At 37.9% G+C, this 13337-nt stretch overlaps 1 protein-coding gene across 3 annotated transcripts in view; it reads right to left on the bottom strand.

Moving 5' to 3' along the window:
• pear1 (platelet endothelial aggregation receptor 1) overlaps positions 1 to 13337 on the bottom strand; it is a 59011-nt gene that overhangs the window by 14114 nt on the left and 31560 nt on the right. For all 3 annotated transcript variants that reach the window (XM_036584011.1, XM_036584018.1, XM_036584003.1), the window contains 6 exons: positions 12055 to 12147; positions 5605 to 5729; positions 4601 to 4722; positions 3781 to 3889; positions 3369 to 3505; positions 2139 to 2351 (listed from right to left, as the gene is read on the bottom strand). In XM_036584011.1, the coding sequence (XP_036439904.1) occupies positions 2139 to 2351; positions 3369 to 3505; positions 3781 to 3889; positions 4601 to 4722; positions 5605 to 5729; positions 12055 to 12147 (799 nt within the window). The remainder of the gene's footprint in view (positions 1 to 2138; positions 2352 to 3368; positions 3506 to 3780; positions 3890 to 4600; positions 4723 to 5604; positions 5730 to 12054; positions 12148 to 13337) is intronic.

Consider the following 13337-nt stretch of genomic DNA (forward strand, 5'->3'; position numbering starts at 1 on the left):
TCATTGGGAGTTTAGCATGATAAGGATACATAAAGCTTTGGGAAATAAACTGGAACAGCAGTTCATTTTGTTTTTATAGCTCAAAGAAAATCTTCTTGAAAAGGGGCGTTTTCCCCGAGTGTATAAGTGTCAAATATTTTCTGGTCTTTGCATTGTTCAAAACCTGTGTTATTAATCATTACTGTGTTATTAATCGTTATTAAAGTACAACACAAAAGTATTAGTTAACAACTGTATGAAGTAATGAAGTAAGCAACATTTTTAAACTAAATAATATTTTTGGAGCAGTACGCCAAATAGGGCTCTCTGCCCCTTGTCTTGGGCTTTTTTTTTATGCCCCAAAGCAGGAGAGAAAAAAGGGGATGGTCTTCTTACCCAGGGGGCTTCTTCACTCAACCTAACACTTGTTAATGTAACAAGGTTTGTTTCAAGTAATTATTGACTATATCTATTGCTCCATTCGTTGTGAAGGATCTTGTTCCCTTTATCTATACATCTCTTCTGCTGGTTTAAGGGGACTAAACAAGGCCAGCAGTTGGAACAAAGTTTTTAAGAGCATTTTTACTTTCTAGACCTAAACTACCCACCTCTGGCACTCTTTCTGATTTGACAGTGACAGTATATTTATAGTATTAAATAAATTCACAGCTATAAAATATTTTATAATGATATTTATATAAATTGATAATTATACCTTCAGTGTTGAATATTAATTGTAATCACAGTTGATACTAAGGGTGCAGGAAAAAATCGTTTCTTAGATGCATCGCGATGCGGACGTACACGATTCTGAATCGATTCATTCAACATCAAAAATCGATTTTCTAAATATTTAATTTATAACGTAATGTTGACGGAACACAAAGGCCGGAACTTGGAAGTGGGAAAGTGCAGCGCCCGGACAGTCTGAGGAGGCACATAAAAAAAACACAACTGGAGGAGTGAGAAATCCGACCGACTCCCTCCGCATTAAAGCCAGGTTAGGTCAGGAGTCACAACACAAATGTTAAGAGGAGACGTTTTGTCCTTTCAACAAAAATCAAACCACCTTGGGAGCCACAACATTTATGGTCAGTATGTGTCAGTATGTGATAATGTCCTAGTATAGACTAAACAATATAAACGAAAATGCAGATTTACTCTACTCTGCTTTAAGCTTTAGCTATAGCCGCTTTTCTTCCGTCTCCGCCAGAAAAGTTTTCCTCAAAAGTTGAATAGTTTCTTGTAAAAAGTCTTTCAGCTTTCGGCTGTTTTACGAGGCTGAAGTCGCTTCTCATTTGCCAGCTTCTTGCTGAACTTTCCGGTTCCATCTTAAATTCTGACTGAGGCACCGAAGTTAAATGCGGCACCATTTAAGGTGGAACGGGAAAATTAGAAAGAGAAGCGACTTCATCTTCGCAACTTTTTAGTGTTTGACAGTCTCTCGTTGCAGATTTAACGTATCAGGAAACCAACTGCGCTGCTTATAAATATGAATAAGTCCATTCGTCTCCAAATGTTCGTCTGTCTTTCTCTTTTCCTTTTTCGTTCGCTACTAGCCAGGCGGAACCTCGTTGCTACGTGACCTGCAGTCTGCACGCCAATTCTCAGTCGTCGAGAAACAGGGCTTTCGCGCTATGTTGCACATGCCCCATCTCGAAGATATTTTACTGACACAGTGACCACCGCCCCCCCCCCCACACTCTCTACCACGAGACCAAAACCGAAGTTATAAAATCACTAATGAAAACGGGTAGGACGGCTACAATGTGCTGCGTGGTCATCCATCACCACTGGATCTTATTTCACCGTAATAGCGCATTTTATCGCAGATGAGTGGCAGCAGCGTCTCCAAACAAGAGCAGCGAATGAGAGCCTTCCAGTTCACTTGCCACATCACTTCCATTTGTTTTATTAATAAAAGATATTGGACATAAATGCATTTTGGGTCATTATAAATACTTAGCTTTAAAAGTACCAAGTCCTCAGACAGTAAGAAAATAGAAATCATGTATAGAAAAAAAGATGAATCGAGATACATCGATGATCGTTTTATAATCGCATCGCAGCCCTCTGAATCATAATCGAATCGAATCGTGAGGTGCCTAAAGATTCCCACCCCTAGTTGATACTGTGTGGTAATCCACACTAACGCCCACCTGTGTGTGTGTTGGGGGCTGCAGAGGCAGCTGTATTCACAGTGCATGCCGAAAGCTCCCTCATCGCACATCCTTCGAGAACACTGTGGACCGCTGAATCCAGGCTCACATAAACAGCCGCCGTGGATGTGATAGCAGCGTGCACCGTTAGTGCAGTCACACACACCCTTACAGTCCTGACCATAACTGCCCACAGCACACTCCTCATTACACCTGCACAGAGAGAACACATGCCATTAATTACACATATACACACATGCATATACAGTTGTACACAAAAGTTTGGGTGCGCTGGTCAAATTTCAGTCGTATGCAAAAGTTTGAGCACTCCAAGTCAAATTACGTTTTGTTGATTTTCAAAGTAAACAGTTTCTATACAAAGGACACAGATTTTATTGCTCATTTTAATCCACAATTACTGTGTAGTTGCTGAATTTAACATACTGGAAAAAATTAAACTTAAAATGTGGCTTGGGCAAAGGTTATGGCACATTTTATATTTATTTTATGTTAAACTCAGCAAATAAATAGAAAACTAAAATTTTGAGTAAAATGCCATATTTAAGTTCCCTGTAGAGGATGTGTTAACTTATCTTCATTTATAAAACCAACAAAACATGTAGATTGTATATCAATTGCCACGTTGTCTTATCTTCTACATTGTACTGCTTTAAAACACTGATAGCTTCACTGGTGTGGCTACAAAAAGACTCTAAACTTAGGGTCAATTCCATAGAGCCAACATTTGTACAGAAAACACATGTGGCTCTTAAACACCCCACAGCAGAGTTCAACAGGGAGGATACACTTGAGCCTGATGTTTCCCATCCCCTTTGGCACTGCACAGAGAGTGAGCAGTGTGTTTCCCTGCTCTAATACTCCTCATTCAACTACGCTGAAAAACGTAATGCACTGAATTCACTTGATTCAAATGTATAAATCTGTTCTACACTAATTAAATACATACATATATTTATTGCCAAAAGTAAGCAATCTGAAAGACAACTATGCACCAGTTGGTCTCCTCATTCTACTATGTTAGAGTGGTACAGCACTGCAGTTAGGATTCATTAGTTTTACATTAGCCAGGAGTATTAAAGCAGGACATCTTTAACCTCGTTAACTTTAACCTGGAGCTGTGCAGCCTGTATAGTTTGCAACAAACATGTGAATAAAATAGTTTAAGCATTTTGCTCATTATAACATAGTGAGCTTTACTGCAAAACCCACCTCTCGCCAGTGAAACCAGCAGTGCACTGACACTGGCCTGTCTCTGGGTCACAGTGACCACCATTATGGCACAGACACTCCTTAGCACAGTTCACGCCAAACCTCCCCTCAGTACAACGCTCCGTACACACTGGCCCCTGAGAGAAAGATACAGACTGCTGAAACATCTTGAGCAACTGCAATACATAAAGTAAAAGCTTATTTTATCAGTACAAGAACAAGTAAAAATTAAGGCCTTGAATCTACTTGATTAAAATATGTGTCCACATGATTAAAATATGTTTTTATATATTATTATTTCAGCACAAATAATGTCAAAATGTGTCTTGGTGAAATATATTAAATTTATGTAGACAGATTTGAATCAAATAGATTTCAAGCTTTCATTTTTCTGTGCACCAATTTTTCTCACCGTCCATCCAGGTGGGCAAAGACACACTCCTTTGCCCTGGCAAATGCCTCCATTCTGGCATGGGCAGCGAGCTGGGCACCGACGGGACTTCACACAGGGCTCATCACACCTGAGAAGCATACAGATATGAAGATGTACAGTTTACTTGCTGAAAAATGTAACATGAATCTTAAAAGTCCAAAAAAGTGCATACTGTCACTGTCCACTTTATTAGAATCACTTACCTTGTAGGCCCACTTTGCTGTTGCACAATTTGTGGTGGCCAGGCTAACACATAATGTGTTAACCTTTGTCAGCGGTCAGTTTCTGACCACAGAGTGGCTCTTGTGGTTGACGAACTATTCTCAATGACAGTGACACTGAATACAACACAGCTGTGCCTGATACACTCCTACTAGCACCATACACACTGTCATGTCAGTGTCACTGATGTGAGGATGACTAACTAAACCACAGATGGGCCACACCCTGGAATTTATCCAAACACAGTGGTCTTATAAGAAAAATGGACCTTGTGAAGTGGACAGTGAGTGGATGCCATAAAGGTAAATGTAGAGAAGTGTTGTTTGTTTGAATAATTATGAAAAATGCGTAACCCAAATGTGAAAAAATCTGACTCAATAAACATGAGTAAGATGACTGTGTATCAGTTCTAACTGACTTTCAATGTGTCTGCTGGACCGTGTGAACTGAAATTGGTTTGTCTCCCAATCTGGAGGAGTGACTTATGAATTTCACACCTGCTGAACTTGTTTTTAGCCAACATTCGCTCATTCATTGCAAAATAAATAATAGACACAGAAAAAATATAACAGCTTACAGTGTTCCAGTAACTCTGTCTCTGCATACACACTCTCCCGTTGTTGAATTGCAGGAGCCGCCTGTTCCACACTGGCACTGCTGCAGACAGCCCTGCCCAAAGAAGCCCTTGGGACATGGGTCCTAATAAATAAATACAACATTATGTTGTTTTTGTGCTGTAAACTACTGAACAAGATACGTAGCACAAAAAGCTGTATAAAATAAACAGCACAGAGCACGAGTTATATCAGATGCTTAAACAAATGGAAAATATGTTCCTTGGTTTACTAGAATTACTCTAACAATATGCCTTGCATAAACATGCCTCCTAACAATATAGGCACCAAATATTCTAGTAAATACAATCAAGGAAAAATGATATCTACAATCAAATTATGCTCATTAAAATCAAACTGAATCTCGAAAAACATTTTGAGGCCTTCTCTGACTTCCTGTTTCAACAAGAGAGACACATAAAAGCCCTCTCCCCCAATCAGTGCTGGGCAGATTACATAAAAATTTTAATCCAGTTCTGATTACAAAAACCTGAATAAAAAAGTAATCAGTAATGTAAACTTTAGATTACTTAAAAAGTGTACCTAATCAAATTACTGACGGACTATATTGGGTTTTATATTTTTCTCTTGCGCCTCTATAAAAGTAGGATTGTTTCTATAGATCAAATGGTCAAATGCTAACCAATCTAACCAGTCTATTAATGCAAACTAGTCTGTTCAGGATCTGACTCATCTGAAGACACAACCCTTATTTCCCCTCTCCTTTCTTCGTTCTTCCAAAACCAAAGCTATTTTACAGTATGTTATAGTCAAACTCTGCTGGAACATTTACATTGTTTGGACCTAAGGCTCTTGACAGTAATGGATGTTTTATTTGTTGCTTTATTTGTTAAATGCCCTTAGAACATACAAAGAAATATGAAACTATCACTGCTTTTCTAGTAATGCATCCTTTCAATAATTTCCTAGTAAGCTGCAGGTATGTCTGTTCTCCTTAAAGCTCTACCTGGCAGTGGGTGCCTGTGTATCCGGCTGGGCAAAGGCAGGAACCAGCCAGGACATCACACTGGCCTCCATTCTGACACTGGCACCGTTTACTGCAGTCAGGACCCCAGTGAAGTGCATCACATGCTGCATGACACATAAAAACACATTTCATTTACTTCATCATACACTGCATCTTCTCAAGTGACGTCCTCAAGGCCATGAGGAAAATGTTACAGATATTAGTTAACAAGCACATATTTCACTTTTTTATTTAGGATTGGGCCTCTGGGAACCTGTTTCTGTTTTGTAGTAGCTCTTGAGTGAGGAGGGACAAAATGGCACTACCGGCTGTGCAGAAGTCAGAGACCACATTTCACTTATTTCCAAACAACCATTAGACCCTTAAACCCACCGGCAGGGCCAAAGTTTTATTTCCCACTTCTACAAGCTAAGGATAAATCAGTCAGTTTGCACTGAAGTCCCTGTAGTTACCGAAAAATAAGCCTTAGTATGGAAAAAGCCTGTGATTCTAAAGGGTTAAGTACAATTTTTTCAGCGTCAGGAAAAAAGCAGAAAATATGTATCTAACAGAAAATTACACAACTAAATATGACAGCAAATTTTCAGTATTTGGTGCGTCCACACTTTTTATTACTTATTACGTTAAGAGATGTTTATCTGATGGTGATAGTTTTGATGGACGCACAGTCTTGCAAAGCTGTTAGGAGCCCATTTTCTCTGTCTCGGTTACTCTTTTTTTAACTCCAGTTTTGTTCACTTACTTTCCTTTGGCCTTCACCTTCCTTATACAACTGGGTTATCTTCTACTTAATCTCTCTAGAAATGTCTCCTGACAAATGAAGAACTTAATGGCCTTTTAAGTTGTAATCAAGCACTTAATGGCCATTTTGACTAGAATTCAAATAAAAGAAGGGTGGTCTAAGACTTTTGTACAATACTGTAGGTGGGTATAATGTAACACTCATAGAGCGAGAACAAGGTCAGAACAACAAACAAATAAAGTAATCAATTAACTGCATTTTATCAACAACAGTGATTATGTTTACACGTACAAAATAATCAGATAATTCTGAAAACCCTGGGTATGTGGTCAAATATCTGATTTCTTTCTAAACACATGATGTTATGTTGACATGGAAAGATATCAGATTATCACTTGCACTGAATAACACACAAACTGAATAATGCATGGATTTCTTGAAATTCAATAACTGTTTTAATCTGTTTATGTCACAATCAGAATCAGATAACAATCATATTACTAGTGTGCATGTAAATGCACTCATTAACTGATTTAAAATATAGTCATATGACGTTTGGGTGCCTCTGGTCAAATGACGTTTTTGAGTGTAAATAAGTTAGCACACCCTCTAAAGAGAACACATTTTTGTACATTTTAATGCACTTAATTTTAATGCACATCAATTACTGTTATATACTGAATTTAACATATTGGGGAAAAATGTGGCATGCGCCAAAGTTATGGCACATATTAGATTTTATGTCGTGATTTTTTCAATATGCTAAACTCAGCAAATAAACTGAAATTGTGCACTAATATTAGCAGAAAATGCCATGTGTAGTAGATGTGTAAACTTATTTTCACCTTCACTGCAAATCAACAAAACACTAAGTATTCAAACATTTGCACATGAATGTAATTGCAATTGAAATGCAATTATGACTAGTGAACAGCACTTCACTATATCAGAAAACCTCATACTCAAACAGACTTTTAGTAGAGGAAACTGATTTGGAGAAAAAGGATTATTCCCTGCTGGTGTGAAAGGGAATTACCTACTTACTGAGGATGGTTTTCTGAACATCTCTGCGCTTCAGCTCTACAGTATCATGTTTCGCCTTTGAGTCCAAATTGATGAAATAATTTGCATGGAGCTAACAAGATGAATGGCCCCCAAATGGAAGATTTTACAGTGGAGTTAAAATGATGCTCAGAGTGCAGTCAAAGCAGCGTTCACACAGAGCTTAGATTTCAACCAGGTGGAAACTGAGACAAAGTCCACTTTAGGACATCAGACATGAGAGACCATGAGAGGAACCAGCACATAAACATTCTCAAACACATTCTCAAACACATACAGACATCATTACTATCATATCAAAACTTTGTAGCCCCATTCTTTTTTGCTGACTGACCTTTCTATTTGTGAGAATTTTACAAAGAACTTACAAAGAACAAAATCATATTTAATCTTTCTCAGATGAAAGGTGTTGTTATAATTATTTCCTAATATATATCCTAAATTAGTCTGTGTAGTCAAGTGCCGTAAACAAGCATGCTGGGAAAAGTGAGTCTGAAAGCAAATTTCTATTAGGATTAGGAATCTGAATCATAATAGACCAAGTGGACTAAATCTCAAAGAGAAAATTAATCAGATGTCTGGGACAAAAGCTAACTGCTTCTCTTGGCAGAAGAGCTTTCAGTGAAACAAAAACTAAACAAACCAATTGTATTTGACTGATTAACATTCTGGCTAAATTAACAAACCAGTGTTTATGAATGAATGAGAAGTCATTCAACTGTTATATGCTTATGACACTGTTTTGTAAATTGTTTCCTTTTTCCTTTGTGTAAGACAAATGCCTTTCTCTAAACAGCACACTTGCCTGAAAGCCAACAGATCTAATAACAGACTCATATTTCTGCTTTTATTCTGACATATTAAACCATTACGACTGTCTGCTTTGATTGGAAGATCTATGTATCACAGTATTTATGCAGAATATATAAAACAGATATGTAACATCAAATGCATGCAACAACAATTATACTTATTAATATATGAATATATAGTGCAATCTGATGACACTTTTTGCTCATCTTTATCAGGGGCACCAATAATTCTGGAGGACTCTGTATGTAGGGGTGGTCAATATAATGATTTTTACCATGATTATATGAGTAAAAACTGTATGCATTATAATAAGAACTGTTTATACCATTATGCTGAGCCTGTGAAGAACAACCTCATTTACATTTACCACATTTGGCAGACACTCTTAACCAGACTGACTAACAAACTGATGACTTTACAGAGGTAGGTGAGCGTAGTGTTAGGAGTCTTGCCCTAATACTTTTGTTGGTATAGTGTAGGGTGCTTGCCCAGGCAGGAGACAGAAACCCAGTCTGCAGTGTAAAGGGCAGAGGTGTTACACATTTGCTAGATTTTTCTTAATGTTCCTGGTTAAATAGTCTAATTTTGCAAATGCTAAATTAAAATAAAAAACCTGCACATACTTACAAAGACATTTTGAATGTTGCGCTACTGTTTGTCCATTCCACGATGTTTGCACACCTCAGAAAAGCACCATAAACACCATAAACATCACAAATATTGTGATACATTGTGTTACTTATACACTTAAGGAAAACTCTGATATAGTTGTTGAGTGATATGCTAATATTTTTACTTCTACTGAAGTATATTTGTGAATTTACTATTTACTGTCACATTTAGTGATTAACATTCAGTTCCTGATGATTTCTTTTTGTGTTTGTGTTTTTCTTTTTGACAGCACTTGGTTAGCACTTAAATCCTAACAAATTTCAATTCATATGCTGACAGGTGCTGGATGTAAGAAGGTCTGTTGCAGCATTAAGCCAGCAGTATACTTCAAATGAAAACAATGTTTAGAAGCAAAATGACATGTTTTTGGCCAAAACTACATCTTTGGTCTGTGTTTGTTTGGTGCAGCGTACACCGCTTCCTGAACAGAACTCTTAATCATCCTGTCGTTCATTCTGAGACCTTTCCTTGACTGATTTGTCCACTGTGCAAAGTGAGATTCTAGTGATGCTGAAACGTACACTGAGTTCTTGTTAAGTATTTTTATGATACTGTGTTTGGCAGTTGTTCTGCATTTACTTCCATCGTCATAGCAAACTTTTAGTGCACATTTCTATACAGAGTAGTTGAGTAGTTAGTACTTTTTGGCCTGGTACTTTTGTACTTCTATTCAAGTTACTTTTGGGAAAGGTAGTTTTATGCTACTCTATCCACCTCTGGCTTTGGTACTCAAAACATCCAGCTTATCTGAGGTATGGAAATGTTTTTCCAGACCAGAGATGTCTGGCTATGATTGCTTGCTCTGATGGTTATGAACAGCTATGACTGAAAGTTCCATATCCACATGTCCAACGACAGAGCTGGAGCTCAGCGTTGGCTCTCTGCGTGAACCCTGGAGTGACCTGGAGAGAGTATGTTCTGAGACAAATGCCAATGAGCAGAAAAACGCAAGTAACTTGAGGTCTGTGGGTTCAAAGACTTCGTGGGATATTCCATTGTCAAATTACTGACAACATGCTTTGTTAACTGCGCCAGTACACTGGGTTTCTTTACTTTGATAGTTCATGTTTATATGGATAGCAGCATATAATAAACTTGACTTGTCAATGATAAACACAGAGACATGTGAAGAGGTGCAGCTTTTTCAAAACAGAAAGAAGCCTGTTTGTCATCTTCAACCTCTCAGGCACAGTCTCTCTCTCTCTCAGTGGTATTTATATTTGATAAACGGAGCTCACTTGAAAAAAGGCATGATCTCTGACCTGCAGTTCTTCACAGAGACACAATAAGCACTTTTTTAGTAAATTGGCAGATTTCCACTGCATGTGGAATGTAATTTTGCGACGTGGGAAAATTCCTCACTTCCCTCAAGAGAAAATTCAGTGTCATGGTGAAGGTCTGAACTGTAAACCCTACCCCTCACCCCCAAAAACCACACTACAAAATGTATGAGGAGCACTGAGTCTAGTTCTGAGGCATTTCCAGTCAGTGGTCAAACTGTCAAAAAATTAATGGGGGATGATGTGTTCAAACAACTGGTGAGGTGGTCTAATCACTGTATACCACACAATATAAGAGACTTCTCATCTTAGTCACAGAACAGCATGAATATAACGTCACTCATGGCACAAAACCTTGTATCGCCATTTTATGACATAATATGAAAATGGCTGGACCAACAAAAAAACTCAACAGTACTTAGAATAGAATCTTTTTAAATCAACTTAGATTAAAATTTAAGAAGGTCTTTCCCTTTTCCTGCAAAAATTTCTTGCCGTTTTTGGAGATACAAGGTACTGTTTTGACAGCAACTCAATCTCTTTGTAATTATAAAGTAATTAGACTTTTTCCAGTGAAAAGCAGGCATTTCCATATGAGCATTCTGTAGGTGCTTTGTCTCAATCATAGCTTGTTGGTTTGACATGTAGAAAGTCCAGTTCAAGACAACTTGGAATGTAACTCTCAAATATGGAAATATATAACACTAAGCCCTCAAAAGCCCAGGCTTATAAGACCCAAACCCTTATAATCCAGTAATTACACAGAAATCAATGCAAATTGGGTTATTCAGAAGTTATAAAAGTGCAGAATGGAAGCCTGAGCCCACTGTCGGGTCCTAGTCTTTTAAGGGGTTAATCCAAATTGGAAGGAAAAGGGGGGATGGCAGTTTTCCAAGAGGGGTGATTTGTGTTTTTTTTTTTATGCACCCCTCCTCAAATCCAGCACTCGCAGAGCTGACCAGCACTTGACTGCAACACAGGAAAATGACTTTAACTTTTTCCTAAACAGTTGACTAATGCATCCTTTGCCTAGTGTGTTTTTTCAAGAATAATACATTTTGTCTGTGAAGTAGATGGTGCTTTGACAGATTTTCACTTCCAGTTTTTCTCCTGAGTGGCATTACAAATTATGCTTCTTTGCATTCCCATCACATTTTTGGATTTGGCTTTATTTGAATAACAGCTGCCAAAGCACTAGGTAATGGTTTGAATCTGGAGCTGTGTTGTATTTGTTAGGGAAGGGAAAGAAAGTTGCGTTTAAAAAACCTCAACTTCTCCTCTTTCCCACCACCACTCTCTCAACATGCAGGCATTCAGGAAGTGTCATATCTCATTCTGCCAATGCAATCTAATGAGAGGGCTCTGCAGTCCAGCCAATCGGCAGATGGGACCTATCTGGCCAGCCAATCACATTCAGAGGCCTTTACCCAGTGCAAGAGGCCAGAGTTTCCATTTCATCTGTGCGTAATCGCTCCACAAGGCAATGCACTCAACCACCAGCCTCGCAGTCCCTCAGTCTGGAGAACACTGCACTGCGGACCAAGATATCTGATCCAAAGCACTGTGGAGTGTTGCATAAGCTCTAAATGATCTAAATAATACTGACTAGCGGTTCCAGTTCGGTTTAAACTCTTTTTACTCAGACATAAGGATTCATTGTTTAAATCAATGTCATGATAAGTAGCTAATATGAACTGACTAGCAGTTAAGTGGTGGGGCACAAAATGGAGGAGAGAAAGTCACCCAATAAAAACATGAGCCATAACACTAACACTAACAGCAGTAGGGAGAAAGGTGTCTGTGCACTGTCTAGTGAAAAGGCTGTTTTTGTGTGTGCATGTGTGTGAATTCAGAACTCACCGCTGGAGCAGTCGTCTCCTCGCCAGCCGCCTTCACACTGACAGCGGTCAGGGGCAATACAACGTCCGTGGACACACTCTTTAGTGCAGCGTGCTGCAACACATATGCATAATGGACACAGAGGTAATACATTAAAATTTCTCACACTGATAAACGTTATGCTTTGAATTCATATTATTAAATGTGTCTGACAGAGGAATACAAGAAAGACAGTAGCTGTGTTAAGTAACATATTTCATTCATTTGCCTCCACTTGATTACAACTTATTAACATACATTTAACAGAAAATTACACAAAACCCTAAACAACTAAACGTAATATTAAATTTTTCAATGTTTACAAAGTTCAGTCTTAGAAGCCGGTTGCATTTTCTGCTTCTTATGATCTGAGTAATCACAATTACAAATACTTTTAGGACTAAACAAATACAAAGGACTAATCAGTCCATAAAACCTTTCTCTAGTACAAATTTTCTTCTTTTTTGTTCATCGTTCAATTGTGAGAAGACAACTCAATACTATGAACAGGATCTGAAAGGATGGACTTTTGGACTGTGGATTTTTCAGATCTGAAGCAAAAGTGGAGATTTACTTGATTTACTCCTCTCTCTCTCAAAGATGAAAGCTTTAAGTACTGTTTATCCGATTGTTATAGTTTTTGGTGGCTTTTGCTGTTCTGGTGTCACAGAAGATGCCACAGAAAAACCACTTTTGGCTTCCTAACGGATGTTTTAATGGATTGCTCTTTAGAGAACCATCTTCCTAAATGTGATGTGTGAGTGTAAAGTAGGTAGGTTATAAATCTATTTTATTGCTATCTTTACAGAAATGGTTCTTTAGGAAACCAAAAATCATTTTTCTACAGCACTGCTTGAAGAACTATTTGTGGCATGATTTTCTGGATCAATCAATATTTTGCATCAAGACAAAATTCCAACATACTTTGTCAAAATAATCAGTAACTACATTTCAAGAAGATAAGTTATGATTTATAATAGGTCAGGGTAATAAGTCACTATCATAAATTCCAGAAATGTCTGCCAGGTCTTGCTCAGTTGTTAGGAATCAAATTTTCTCTAAAACTTTTTTAATCTCCAGTTTTGGAAACTCATGTTTCCACTTAGTTTCCTTTGACTTTTTGCTTCCTTATACAAGTGGATTACTTTATATGTAATCTCCTCAGAAACATCTCCTTTATCCATTTTAGATTCACATGAGAAAGAAATTTGAAGGCAGCTAATATGTGTTTGGATAGTTGCTTGTGTGAATGTTAGTGTCTGTTT

Source organism: Colossoma macropomum, unplaced genomic scaffold (assembly GCF_904425465.1).
Source record: "Colossoma macropomum unplaced genomic scaffold, Colossoma_macropomum, whole genome shotgun sequence".
In the NCBI taxonomy this organism is placed as follows: Eukaryota; Metazoa; Chordata; class Actinopteri; order Characiformes; family Serrasalmidae; genus Colossoma; species Colossoma macropomum.